Here is a 14,813-nt window from a genome sequence, read left to right on the forward strand (position 1 = left end):
CTTCAGCCCAGGCCTCTCTGTGTGTCAGTGGAGAAGCTGGGTAATCGGAGCCCTCTGACAAGGCTTCCTCTGACAGGGCTCCTGGTTTTGTCATCGTCCTTTTCAGAGTCAGGATGTGCCCATGCACCTCTCTAATTTAGGGGACAGGATTGTAGGCGACATTTTCCTTCCTCACTTGCCCTTACAGCATTCCACCACACCGCAGCAACTGCAATCCACTGCAATGCCTGGAATCACGGTTTGGTTTGGTTTTCTAATGGGCGCTTCCCAAAATATTATTGCCCCAGACACACCCACTGAAGCGCTCATTCCATCAGATGATCTCACTGCTAGCGGGGGACTGGCCTGTGCTGCTGGCTTGCATTCAGAAATGTTGCAGAAAAGTGGGGTGGAGTGCCCTTTTTCTGGGCTGGTTTTTCCCCACTGCCTGCCCTCCCAAAAGAAAGTCAGGTATATTTATATACCCATTTTCTGCCATTTCTGCACTCCAGAGTGCATTCATGGTGGATAGCAATGTGGCATAACAATTGGGGCTTTATAAAGACATAACAATTGGGTTTAATAACAACAACAACAACAACAACAACAACAACAACAACAACAACAACAATAGTGATGATGAAAACAACTTCAGAGTAATTTCAGTAATCAGCACAATAGTCAGCTCCTAACAATTCGTGACACTAATAATAATAATAATAATAATTTATTATTATTTGGACCCCGCCCATCTGGCTGAGTTTCCCCAGCCACTCTGGGCAGCTCCCAATTGAGTGTTAAAAACAATACAGCATTAAATATTAAAAACTTCCCTAAACAGGGCTGCCTTCAGATGTCTTTTAAAGATAAGATAGCTGCTTATTTTCTTCACATCTGAAGGGAGGGCGTTCCACAGGGTGGGCGCCACCACCGAGAAGGCCCTCTGTCTGGTTCCCTGTAACCTCACTTCTCGCAATGAGGGAACTGCCAGAAGACCCTTGGCGCTGGACCTCAGTGTTCGGGCTGAACTATGGGGGTGAAGTGAGTCACAATTCATTTATGCAAAATCATTTGGATTCTCTAGAGCAAAGGTGATTAAGAGAGGGGTAATATCAGAGACTTGTAGACGTAAGTACGGGATAGAGAAAGCCCAGGACTTTTTTCTATCCCCTCACAATGCTAGAACGACCCAGGTCATCCCATGGAGCTCAGTGCCAGGAGTTTCAAGACAGGCAGGCTGAAGGTGGTTTTTCACTAACTGTTTTACGGGATCTGTTGCCACAAGAGCAGTTGCTTTAAAGATGGAAGAAGGGGGAGGCTGCACTGGACAAATCCGTGGTCTGATTCAGCAGAGCAGTTCTTACTTCCTGCCTCTGGCGGTGCTGAACTGGTGAATTGGGGCCGCCGAAGTGTAAGGCGTGCGTTGTCCTGCAATGCCCACTCCCTGCAGACCTTAGATCTCGCTCAGCCGATGACAAGTTACTCCGTGCAGTGAGACTTTGTGCAGTGACCATTTCTGCTGACTCCGAAGGCCCTTTCTGCTTCAGACTTTTCGAATGTTGTCTTCCAGGCCAGCTTGCGTACCCCGGAGCTGACGTGGGAGCGGGTGAGGTCTCAGGTAGACCATGTGATTTGGCCTGACGGGAAGAGGATAGTGCTGCTGGCAGAGGTAAGGGAGCCACTGTGGAACACTGGAGGGCCTTCCAAACAGGGTGGAATAGCTTTGCTGTTTACTTGTGCCCTTGTCTTGTAGTCCTAAACATCTGGAGGGCACCGTGCTGTTGAAGAAGGCTGGGTGTCATATACAGAAGCTGGGTGGGTGCTGGGAGCTCCCTGTGTGTACAGTTGTGGTTCAGAAGATGAGCTCCTCCTTCATCTTGACCTGGGGTTCTCTAGTGCACATCTGGAGGTACCTCCCAGTGCTGACCGTTTAGAACAGCCTTTCTCAACCTTTGGTCCCCAGTGCTCAGGGATGATGGGAGTTGTAGTCCAACAACATCTGGGGACCCACAGGTTGAGAACCGCTGCTTTAGAAGCTTCCCCCAAGAGCTAACAGCCTTGCTGAGTCAAAGACAGAGCCGTCCAAGTTCACTTCCTTTTGAGGGGGCTCCTGCTGCTTCCCCCTGTTGCTGTTTGGCGGTGGAGCTGAATTGCTGGCAGCCCCTGCAGGTCAGGAGCAACTTGCCTGTCAAGACCCCAGCGTTGGATGCAGGAATGATGCATTTTTGTCTTTCAGGGGCGCTTGCTGAACCTGAGCTGCTCCACAGTTCCAACCTTTGTGCTGTCAATAACAGCGACTACCCAGGTGAGTGGGATTTGTGGGGCAGTTTTCAATAAACTAACATACTGGATCAGCCAAGAGGCCGTTTATTTCAGTTCTTTTTCATAATGGTGACACAGGGGTTTCCCCCGAAAAAGGTCAGACGCCCTTCTCAGTGTGTGTTTGGCACCCGGAAAGGCAGCCCAAGCAACAGCTTTGTGTTTTGCACCCCTCAACTCCTGGAGTTCAAGGGGAAGGGCACTGAGTGAGGGTGCCTTGCATGAGGGTCTCATACAGGGGTCAGCAAACTTTTTCAGCAGGGGGCCGCTCCACTGTCCCTCAGACCTTGTGGGGGGCTGGACTATATATTTTTTTTGGGGGGGGGAGGAATGAACGAATTCCCATGCCCCGCAAATAACCCAGAGATGCATTTTAAATAAAAGGACACATTCTACTCATGTAAAAACACACTGATTCCCAGACTGTCCGCAGGCCGGATTTAGAAGGCGATTGTGCCAGATCTGGCCCCCGGGCCTTAGTTTGCCTACCCATGGTCTCATAGCAAGTGTGGCCAGAGATCACGGGTGATGGGAGTTTGAGCCCCACAACATATGGAGGACCCCAGATTCCCCATCCCTGCCTCGCACCTTCAGCAGCAAGAAACTGAATTCACGCATAATGGAATACCGAATGGTTTGGTTTATGTAAAATATGCAGGGATTTATAGTATGCAAAATGAAAGAGAAGAAGGGAAGTCATTGATACAGTGGTGCTCCGCAAGACGAATGCCTCGCAAGACGAAAAACTTGCTAGATGAAAGGGTTTTCCGTTTTTCGAGGTGCTTCGCAAGACGAATTTCCCTATGGGCTTGCTTCGCAAGACGAAAACGTCTTGCGAGTTTGCTTCCTTTTTCTTAAAGCCGTTAATACCTGGGGAATCCGCGCTCCGCAAGACGAAAAAATCGCAAGACGAAGCAGCTCGCGGAACGAATTAATTTCGTCTTGCCAGGCACCACTGTACTTAAAGAATGTTTAAGTGAGTATACAGTGCTAGGTCATAGATGAACTCCCTTCAAAGGGTATTTCAGGAGTTCTGTTGCCATTCCTCAGTTGTGACTCATTCTAGACAAGGGGTTCTTGCTGTTCCACCCCCACCCCCCACCCCCGCATTTTGAAATATCTACGCTCTGCCCCCACTCACCCTGTTCTCTTGCACTGGGCTATCAAGGACTCCTGCAGTTCAAGATGATACTGAGTGGAGCAGATCTGTGACCCAGCAAAATTCCTCGGGGTGAGAAAGCAGAGGTTGGATTCCTTTCGTATTCAGTGTGTTTAGCTGATAGCTGTGTCTGGAGCGAACAAGGGATGCCTCATTCACCCACAGTCAGAACAGCTGCTCGTTTTAGCACTGGGCCATCCTTCCTGATTTTAACCTGTGATCTGGCTGGCTTTGTGTGAAACAGTTGAAGTGCCTTCTTCCCCGACTCCTGTCCTTCAGTGTCCATCTTACGGGAAGCAGGGGTGCCGATTTGAATAAAATATTGGGGGGGGGGGCGCAGGTAAGCCCTACCCCACCTATTTGATCACAAGGCACAGCACATGAACACACCATTTGCATGGCAATGTTCATCAACTTGGGGGGCAGCCCCCTCATATATTTTATTGGGGGGTGAAGAGTTGGTTCCTGTGCAGGGAAGGATCAGGAATGGAAACAGTTTGGTGCTGCTGAGCTGCCATGGAACAGAATCCTGGGCTGGTGGTGTTTCTGGTCCCTTCTAGTTCTCTCCACCAGGTTTTCCAGGCGACTTGAGCAGCCATTGTTGGGTAGATCTGTTCTGTGGCCAGAGATCCAGCTTAACCCGGTCTCTCTTTTCATTTTGTTTGTCAGGCTCTGGCCTTGATAGAGCTCTACAACGCCCCAGAAGGACGCTACAAGCAGGACGTCTACCTGCTGCCTAAAAAAATGGGTAAGCTTCAGCCATCACACTCCACCCTAAGGTACCTCCTGCTTACCTGCTTCCTGCAGGTGGAAGGTTAGCACTGGGACTCTGTCTGAGTTTCCCCAGCCACTCTGGGCGGCTTCCAACAAAGCTTAAAAATACATTAAAATGTCACACATTAAAAACTTCCCCGAACAGGGCTGCCTTCAGATGTCTTCTAAATGTCAGGTGGTTGTTTATCTCTTTGACATCTGATGGGAGGCTGTTCCACAGGGCGGGTGCCACCACCGAGAAGGCCCTCTGCCTGGTTCCCTGTAGCTTTGCTTCTCGCAGGGAGGGAACCGCCAGAAGGCCCTCGGTGCTGGACCTCAGTGTCCGGGCAGAATGATGGGGGTGGAGACGCTCCTTCAGGTATACAGGACCAAGGCCATTCAGGGCTTTAAAGGTCAGCGCCAACACTTTGAATTGTGCTTGGAAACGGACTGGGAGCCAATGCAGATCTCTCAGAACCGGTGTTATGTGGCAATAGAGATCACCTCGCTGTCCTCCAAAGGAAGCTGGAGGCTGGTAGCCCTTGGAGGAATGAACTGGCCATACAGTCCGATGTGGAGGGAGCCAGGCCCAGCGCCAAGGGCTCAGCGGACGGCGGCAGTCAGTGTCATGTACAGCTCAGCTTCAGGGTCTCATTGCAGCTTGCCTGCCGTTTGTAACCTGGCAACAAAGGCTGCAAACCTCAGCCCCTCTGACTGACTCTACCCCCACTGGCCAGGTCTTGGGGGAGGGCACGAGTCCTTTGAGATGAGGCTGGGGAAGGAAGTCTGCAGTCTCTGAAGAAATGAGTGGTAAAAGAAGAAGAAGAAGAAGAAGAAGAAGAAGAAGAAGAAGAAGAAGAAGAAGAAGAGGAGTTTAGATTTGATATCCCGCTTTATCACTACCCGAAGGAGTCTCAAAGCGGCTGACACTCTCCTTTCCCTTCCTCCGCCGCAACAAACACTCTGTGAGGTGAGTGGGGCTGAGAGACTTCAGAGAAGTGTGACTGGCCCAAGGTCACCCAGCAGCTGCATGTGGAGGAGCGGGGAAGCAAACCCGGTTCCCCAGATTACGAGTCCACTGCTATTGGGTCAGGGATAGGGAGCCTGTGGCCTTTCAGCTCCTCTATCATTTCTGGCATCTAAAAAGTCCCAGCCATATCCCTCATCCCAGCCATCTAGGAATGAGGGGTCCGTTTTCTCTTGGTTGCTCTTCTGATTATGGCTAGTAACTGCCGAGGCAGTCCTGAGTGTTTTGGGTTGTTGTTTTTTGCTGCTGAACTTCCTGTTTCCATCCCACCCACTTGCATTGTGGGACGTTTGGGGCCTTCCTGCAGCCACATGGACTTAACCAGGGCTGCTTTTCCCTTTTCAGATGAGTACGTGGCAAGTCTTCATCTCCCAACATTTGACGCACACCTGACGGAGCTTTCGGATGATCAAGCGAAATACTTGGGTCTAAATAAACACGGGCCTTTCAAACCAAACTACTACAGGTACTTTCCTTTTGTTAAAATAAAAATCAGGAAATCTCCCTGCCCCTGCGCCCCCCCCCCCTATAATGTCCTATATGCTGGAGATCTTGGGGTTGTTTCAGAGTCTGTGCTCATTGGGCTGTAGGGCCGGTAGTGAGGAGACCATAAAGGCACAATGAGGCCTTTATATTTCTCCACCTCGTGTCAGTGTGAGCACGTACCAGATCCTCAGTTATGGCAGGCGTTTTGGCTGAAGATTATAGACTCAGTCTACAGTTAAAGATTACAGTCTGCAGTCTCTTAGCAGCATGAAGGAAACAGAACTAGGTCCAGTGATCAATGCCCCCCCCCTCCCAGCTACAAAAGCCTAGTTTAACAGTACAGTGGTACCTCGGGTTACAAACACCTCAGGTTACAAACACTTTGGGTTACAGACCCTGCTAATCCAAAAGTAGTACCTCGGGTTAAGAACTTTGCCCCAGGATGAGAACAGAAATTGCGTGGCGGCGGCAGCAGGAGGCTCCATTAGCTAAAGAGGAACCTCAAGTTAAGAATGGTTTAGGTTAAGAACGGACCCCCAGAATGAATTAAGTTCGTAACCAGAGGTACCATTGTAAGGACAGCTGAGTCCCTCATTTATTGCACCCCTGATTCTGCTAGATCCAAGAATTCAGTAGCTTCCAGAGCCGTCTCCTTGTTTGGGGTGAGGATAGAAGCCTGTGTCCCAAGAGGAACATAATTGGAGCTTGGTGGGCTTCACTGCAACTTCCTGCTCCCAAGAACTTGCAACTGCTTTACTAGCACCGTTCAACTGAATGAAATGCATTCACTTACCTACAGGGCGAAACCTCCTACACTCATCCGAAAGTGTTTGTTCTGATTTAGAGTGCAGCGGGAATTAGGAGATGAGAAAAGAGTTCAGATGTTACAAGAGCAAATTATAAGAGCCCATTCTCCTCAACCCCCACCCCACCCCCATCTCTTGAAGGAAAGAGAAAGTGAATGCTTTGGGGTTATAATCCAGTTGTTTTGTGATTTATTTTTTTTTAACAGGTATTAATTTCCTGTGGCTGTAGCTGGAAGGAAGAGGAGGAGCAAAAACCTCAAGACCTCTCTCGGCTACCGTGCAGGACAAACCAGTACAAGCTTCTGAACATAGAACCAGGCTTGCTGCCGTAGTACACAGTGTGTTAGGTTATTTATTTATTAAACTAGAATACTGTAAATGCGGCCTCTGCCAATGGTGTTTTTTAAACTGCCATGGGACTGTGAGATGATGGACTTTGGGGGGTGTTTTTTTGGGGGGTGGGGAGTGGAAAGCTGTAGTTGGGGGCTGGGGGAAGAAGAGAGATTGTCTGGCCAAATGAATTTTACCGCAGATTATGTCAGCTTCAAGCAATCTTGTTATCACTGTTATGTCTAATCCAGTGTACAAATTAACAAAGGGGGCTGGAAGAGAGCAGCCAAAGTTGGATAGGCGTGAGAGAGCGGGGGGGGGGGGCCATCACTCCAGGTTTCCTTCGCTTCTCTCTCTCTCTCTCTGTTTCTCTTGTGTTTTTGCCATGGCAGTTGGGAAAGTGACTGCAGATTTGCTTTAACGTGGAAGCCTCGCAAGTCCGCTCCACATGCTGCTAAGACACTTGCAACCTCATTGCGGGGGAAACCTTGTTCTGAATTTAGCTGCTTGTGCAAAGGGGAGGGGCAGCTTCTGGAGAGCAGGCCAGGCAAATGTTGCCCCCTCCTCTCTCCCCTCCCCCACCTACCTTGCTGGGGTCTGTGGAGCAGGCACCCTTTTTTTGCATAAGATCATTGTTGTGCTTCTGCAATAGCCTTGCAGGTTTTATATGCAAGTCGCGACGAGCTCCCTCCCTCCCTATGCCTACCAAAGCTTCATTCTTGCAGGACTTGTGGTGTTGGGGCATTACGTGCTCATCCTGACGCAAAGCAGCCAAGCAACTTGTGTCGGCCCCTGCGGAACAGGGCAGCAGAACGCTGGCAGGCCTGCTAGCGAGAACCCTTCTCGTCCCACGATCCTTTTCTCTGTGCCAAGGGATTGTAGTCCTTGCTGAGAATAGACTTTGAGATCCACCTGTATTTGGTTTTAGGAAACGTCCCAAGTCTCTCCCACCCCCAGTTGGGCAGCTGTTGCTTTTTAAACAGGCGCCGTCAACATCCTGCAAATGTGACCTGGGCATTCGTTTGCACAAACTCAAATCTGCTTTCCAGTTCCTTGCAGGACCAGAGTAGGTTCTGTTAGCGTGAAGTGAACCAGGGGTGAATTTGTCATTGATGCTGGGCCTGAGCCAGCGGGAACATTTCCTGGGCGAGGCACATTGAAATGGATGAGCTTTGAGCTGCCTTGGTCTTGCATGTCTCCCGCGATCCATTTTGAAAGCGCCTTGTGCGGGGATTCTCCTGCTGGGTCGTTCCCGTTGTGTCCCAATTCTGCTCTAAAGGGAAACCCCACCCAAACTGATTTTGCCTTTCCATTGGACTGCCCCAGGCTTCACGGTATCCTATGAAAAGAGCGCAGTTGCGCTCAGGTCCTGCCTGGCGCTTCTCCCGGGGGCATCTGGTGGAAACAGGATACTGGCTTTGGAGTAATCCAGGAGCCAGGCACTTCTGGTGTCCTCAGATTCAGGCAAGACAACCTCAGACTGCATCCAGACCAATATTCCTCTTGCAGTTGTTTTTTCCTTTTGTGTCTCTCCATGCTAGTATTATTCTGGCACTGCAGCCATAAATTTTTCTTTTTCTACGATTATTAACACTCCAAATTGGCACAGTTGCAGCCAGGGACCCGTACCCCTTCGAATACATTTTATTCATTTCACCAGGAAAGGGGGGCTGAATCCCACCTTCGGATGGGATCACGAAAGACCTGGATTTAGGGATTGCTTACCTTTTGCTGAAAGAACTTAGCTTGTGCATCTGATCTGCTACCTGAGTGTGTCAGAGCAACAGCAGAGCAAATTTCCTAGCTTGAAAATGGAAAAAGAAAAAGTCTTCCGGTGGAGTCAGGAGAAGGTGGGGCAGAGCAAGGAGCAAAGCTTTTGTTAATTTAAGACTTAAGCTTTTGCCGTGGGGGGGGAGTGGAGGAGAAGAAAAGAAAAGAGAAAATGGGGTGCAGAGAGTTGCAGAAATAGTTGTGGGTGCCTGTCTGGCTTTCTGTGGAAATCTGCCCAGTCTCTGTACATCCTTCATGTTTTCAGTAGCAAAGGTTAGTCTGGCTGTGATGTTTCTGGAGGGCATGGCTATGTGAAGAGTCTGACTGTGAGTCTTCATCTCTTAAAAATCTGGTCGTGCGTTTTGTAATACCAGTGATGAGCTATATAGGAAGCGGCTGTTGGGCAGTTTTTTTGCTTTTAATACAAACTGGGTTCGTTCTTAACTTTTCAAGAAACAAAACACATTTTTTTTTGCTTCTCTTGAGTATAGTTTGCACCTGCTCTGTCCGGTATGTGTGGTGCCTGAGTCCTTGAGGAGGAACTGCCAGGGACATGCTGCCTGCCCAGACCCCCAGGACACTTGGGGAGCAATTGGCAAGTGGCAAGGAAATTGGGAAAGATTCAGGATTCGGGCCACCATCTCACGCTGGGGGCTGCATTCACTTCTGCATAGAGAATGGTGGAAGGGCCGATTCTGTGGCCTGCAGTGGGGGAAATGGCTGTGTGAATTCACCTCCCTGCTTCTCCTGACTCTTGAGTTGAATGCTCTTCCACATGGACTTCGGAATACAGTGGTGCCTCGCAAGACTGAAAACCCGCTAGACGAAAGGGTTTTCCGTTTTGGAGGCGCTTCGCAAAACGAATTTCCCTATGGGCTTGCTTCGCAAGACAAAATGTCTTGCGAGTTTTTCCGACTTTTTCCCCCTTCCCCCCCCTTTTTCTAAGCCGCTAAGCCGCTTATCAGTTGATCCGCTAAGCTGATAAGCCGCTAAAAGCCGCTAATAGCGCTAATCCGCTAATCCGCTAATGGGCTTGCTTCGCAAGACGAAAAAACCGCTAGACGAAGAGACTCGCGGAACGGATTCTTTTCGTCTTGCGAGGCACCACTGTATCACGAAGCGCAAGGCCGCCTTAGTTTGCTGCCCCCCCAAAGGCCCAGATCCTTGACTTAGTCTGGCAAGGCCTGTCTTGTCCTCTTAGATGGAGCAGCGTTGAACCCGCTACAAGAAATATGGCTCCAGTCGTCAGGCAGACCGATGCTCGTAGAGTCGGTCCAAGTCCCTCTCACCCATCCAGTGTCTCACCTACCAGGCATGATATACCCTCCCACTTCTCCAGGCAAGAGACAACCGTTCTGACTCCAAAAGTGTGTGACTTGAAAGGGGTGGGGAGAAGGGGGTCACCTGTTCAGGGTCTGTCACTAGCTAGATCATGTGATGGTACTGTCCTCATTTGTAAATTGGTTTGCGCTAAATCATTTTTATCTTTGATGTAGAGAATGGCGGGAGGGAACAAACAGAAATGTCCCACAGAAAGAGTTTTATCTCCTCTGAATTTTTTTTCTTAAAAATAAATAAACCTCCCTCTGTGTTCTGCTTATTTTCGTTTTATTTTTTTTATTTGTCTGTAAAGCTATTTTGCTTGCTCAGCATTTCCCAATCAGTCTGGAATCGCCATACTTCTGTGATCATCTCTAAATCTTAAGCAAGTGTAATAAATGTCTTATTTTCTAATGTAACATTTCAAAGACTATTTAAAAAAGACAGGTAGGAGACACCAGCAAAACAAAACGCGTCATAAGGAAAAACGGCGAATTGCGATCCGAATATCTGAAACCAGGAAACCAAAAATCATGTCATAATTCTCCAATAAGGAAGTTTAAAAAATAAAAAAACTTATGAGATTATAATATTTTCGAAAAAGGATGTTTTAAATATTAATGTCTGAGTGATTGTATTAGATCAGCAATAAGGACTCTGTAATCTCAAAAATAAATAAAATATTGTAAAATCCAAATGAGTCTTTCAAAAGTTTTTGGCAGTGTGTCAGGTTCCCCGTGAGGATCGGGACAGAAATAAGGGGGGGCCTCCCAAGTCCCAGATGCAAAGGACATTCAGGATCCCCAGGCAGTTAGGTGAGAATGAAGGAAAAGGAAGCAGCGAAGTGCATGTGTTGAATTTTGCAAAACAATTGCAGAATCACACCCTATGGGTCACCTTTGATCCTGAACCCACCCTGGGGTAGTGGGGGGCGGGAATGGTTTCACAGTTTCGCAGACTGTCTGGCCAGAGTGGTGCATGCTCTGGTTATCTCTCGCTTGGACTACTGCAATGCGCTCTATGTGGGGCTACCTTTGAAGGTGACCCGGAAACTACAACTAATCCAGAACGCGGCAGCCAGACTAGTGACAAGACTGGCCGCCGAGACCACTTAACACCGGTCTTGAAAGACCTACATTGGCTCCCAGTACGTTTCCGAGCACCATTCAAAGTATTGGTGCTGACCTTTAAAGCCCTAAACGGCCTCGGTCCAGTATATCTGAAGGAGCGTCTCCACCCCCATCATTCTGTCCAGACACTGAGGTCCAGCTCCGAGGGTCTTCTGGCAGTTCCCTCCCTGCAAGAAGCCAAGTTACAGGGAACCAGGCACAGGGCCTTCTCGGTGGTGGCGCCCGCCCTGTGGAGCTCTCTCCCACCAGATGTCAAAGAGAACAACTACCAGACTTTTAGAAGACATCTTAAAACAGCCCTGTTTAGGGAAGCTTTTAATGTTTAACAGACCACTGTATTTTAATACTTTGTTGGAAGCCACCCAGAGTAGCTGGGGAAGCCCAGCCAGATGGGTGGGGTATAAATAAATTATTATTATTATTATTATTATTATTATTATTATTATTATTATTATTGAATGTCCCTGTGTTATGGGAGTGGGGAATGTTTTGGCTCTTAAACTGCGTGGGATTCCTCCCTCTTTCCAACTCCTGATTGCTGGAACCAATCTTAATTGTGCCTGTGAGCAAAGCCTTGTAGGCTTATTGCTGCTCCGTGTGTGCAAATTGCCCTTAGAAAAGGTCTGCTGCAAGCTGATCACACCTGCTGCCCAGGTTCTGCAGCTTAGCTAATGGGAACTTGGGGAGATAAGAGGCTTTGAAGTCTGGGGTGGGATAGGGAAGCAGCGGCCGTCCAAGGGCATCCGAAGGGCTGCCGGTTCCCCACCTCCGCTTAGCGGCATCACCTGAATCTCTGAAAAACCTGCGCGACCTTCTCCCAACTTGCAGCACTGGAAGAGGCAGCGCCCACCAAGAACAACAAAGAGGGTCAGTCTTCGCATGTCCTCGGAGTCAGCAAAGTTTTAATAAGCTGTGGCATCAGCTCATCTCTCGCTGCAGCTACTTATCTGGGTAAGTAATGGAAGGGGTTTGAATAATTCAGCACGGGAGGCCGGCTGAGGTTTGCTCAACGCTTTGCGGCTTCCCTAGTGAAGAGAGGCTGCAGGTCGATGGCGACTTGAAACGTTTTTCCATCTTGGAACTTTAGCATCTCGTCAGCTCCGCTTAAGGCTTCTGTCAAGCTTTGTGTTGGGGGTGAGAAACAGAATGGGGGTTCTGTAAGCCTATTTCAAGCTGCCGGGGTGCTCTGCTGGCCACGCCCCTTTCTCCAGGCCACGCCCCTCACAGATCCTGCTCCACCACCTCCTGTTCTTTTGCCCAAGGGGGAATTGTCCTTGAACTGTAATCATCCCTCTTGCTTCCCCCAAGATGGAGAAGCTGTACAAACAGAGCTCCGGTGTGCAGATCAAGGGAAGAGATCTACTGTATTTTTTGCTCTACAAGACTCACTTTTTCCCTCCTAAAAAGTAAGGGGAAATGTGTGTGCGTCTTATGGAGCGAATGCAGGCTGCGCAGCTATCCCAGAAGCCAGAACAGCAAGAGGGATTGCTGCTTTCGCTGCGCAGCGATCCCTCTTGCTGTTCTGGCTTCTGAGATTCAGAATTTTTTTCCTCTTGTTTTCCTCCTCCAAGAACTAGATCATCTTATGGTCTGGTGCGTCTTATAGAGCGAAAAATACGGTATATTACTGCTCCTTGGTCAGACCACACCTAGAATACAGTGTCCAGTTCTGGGCACCACAATTTAAAGAGGATATCAAGAAGGTGGAAGGTGTGTAGAGGGGCAGCATAGGTGATCAAGGGCCTGGAAAGCTAGCCTGATGAGGAATGGTTGAAGGAACTGGGTATGTTTAGCCTGGAAAACAGGAGATATGAGAGCCATCTTCAGATATCTCTTTTTTTAAAAAAATGAATGCATTTTTATTGAGGTTTCTTTAACGTAAGTCAAACAAACCAAATACAATGAGATTCCATAATCTTATACCCACTTATTTTTTCATCGCTCTGCCGAGCGCAGACTTCCCTCCCTCCCTTCAACAGGTTTTCAATTTCCACTTTTCTTTCCGCAGTTTCTTAATAACATCCCATAAACATCATTAGATTTATTTTAATCCTGCTACAGTCTTTAAACTTCTGTGATTATTACTTATATATTCCACAAATTTACTCCACTCTCTTCTGAACTTTGTTTCCTCTTAGTTACGGATCCTGTAAGTCAGTTTTGCTAATTCCACATCTTCTACCATTTTTGTCTGCCATTCCTCCAATGTGGGTAATTCCTGTGTCTTCCATTTTTGTGCTGCCAAAATTCTAGCAGCCGTTGTGGCATACATGAATAATCTCTGGTCTACTTTTCCTATTTCTTCACCTATCAAGCCTAGCAAAAATGCTGGTTTTTTGGGGGGAGGGTACATTTAAATAACTTTTTCAGCTCGTTATAAATCATTTCCCAAAATTGTTTCATTTTCTCACATGTCCACCACATGTGGAAAAAATCTCCATCTTTCATTTCACATTTCCAATATACTTTACTGCTCATTCTATACATCTTTGCTAGCTTGACAGGTGTTAAGTACCAGAGGTACATCATTTGCATTACATTCTCCTTCAAGGTGGTGGTTGTTTAGTCGTTTAGTCGTGTCCGACTCTTCGTGACCCCCTGGACCAGAGCACGCCAGGCACTCCTGTCTTCCACTGCCTCCCGCAGTTTGGTCAAATTCATGCTGGTAGCTTCGAGAACACTGTCCCACCATCTCGTCCTCCGTCGTCCCCTTCTCCTTGTGCCCTCCATCTTTCCCAACATCAGGGTCTTTTCCAGGGAGTCTTCTCTTCTCATGAGGTGGCCAAAGTATTGGAGCCTCAGCTTCAGGATCTGTCCTTCCAGTGAGCGCTCAGGGCTGATTTCCTTCAGAATGGAGAGGTTGGATCTTCTTGCAGTCCATGGGACTCTCAAGAGTCTCCTCCAGCACCAGAATTCAAAAGCATCCATTCTTCGGTGATCAGCCTTCTTTATGGTCCAGCTCTCACTTCCATACATCACTACTGGGAAAACCAGAGCTTTAACTAGATGGACCTTTGTTGGCAAGGTGATGTCTCTGCTTTTTAAGATGCTGTCTAGGTTTGCCATTGCTTTTCTCCCAAGGAGCAGTTGTCTTTTAATTTCGTGACTGCTTTCAAGGTGGCACACGCCGTAAATTTTAGACCCTCATTCCACAATTTCTCCCAAGCCTCATATTCAATATATTCATCTTCAGACATCTCAAGGACTGTCACATGGCGGATGGAGCAAGCTTGATTTCTTCTGCTCTGTAGGATAGAACTCAAACCAATGTATACAATTTGCAATCAAGGAGATTCCGACTAAACATGAAGAACTTTCTGACAGTAAGTGTTTGATGGTGGAACTGTCTCCCTCGGGAGGTGGCAGACTCTGCTTCCTTGGAGATTTTTAAGCAGATGTTGGGTGGCATCTGTCATGGGTGCTTGAGATTCCTGCATTCCAGGGGGTTGGACTAGATGACCCCTGGTGGTCCCTTCCGACTCTACAATTCTATGATTTTATGAAACAAGGCTGAGCTACACAAAGATCAGCTCTCGTTTCCGCTGCCCCACGTCCCACAAGCATGTGGGCTGCAGAAGGTTTATACTTCCTTGGGAATGAGACCCTGAGACTGAAGAAGGTTTCTCACTCCTGTTTTTAGGAGCTACTTGATAGATAAATTGTAAAAATAAAATCTTGTTTGTTTTGTGGGCAGTATATATCTAGCCTAACGCCAAGGAGTTTTTAAAGGGGCA

At 48.2% G+C, this 14,813-nt stretch overlaps 1 protein-coding gene across 2 annotated transcripts in view; it reads left to right on the forward strand.

Annotated features, from left to right (window-relative positions):
* AHCYL2 (adenosylhomocysteinase like 2) overlaps window positions 1–10,646 on the forward strand; it is a 101,348-nt gene extending 90,702 nt beyond the window's left edge. For both annotated transcript variants that reach the window (XM_079992603.1, XM_079992604.1), the window contains 5 exons: window positions 1,550–1,648; window positions 2,216–2,284; window positions 4,127–4,205; window positions 5,583–5,703; window positions 6,736–10,646. In XM_079992603.1, coding sequence (XP_079848729.1) covers window positions 1,550–1,648; window positions 2,216–2,284; window positions 4,127–4,205; window positions 5,583–5,703; window positions 6,736–6,742 — 375 coding nt within the window. In that variant the 3' untranslated portion in view covers window positions 6,743–10,646. The remainder of the gene's footprint in view (window positions 1–1,549; window positions 1,649–2,215; window positions 2,285–4,126; window positions 4,206–5,582; window positions 5,704–6,735) is intronic.
* Window positions 10,647–14,813: the final 4,167 nt, after the last annotated feature.

This window comes from Podarcis cretensis (assembly GCF_951804945.1).
Source record: "Podarcis cretensis genome assembly, chromosome: 10".
NCBI classification, from domain to species: domain Eukaryota; kingdom Metazoa; phylum Chordata; class Lepidosauria; order Squamata; family Lacertidae; genus Podarcis; species Podarcis cretensis.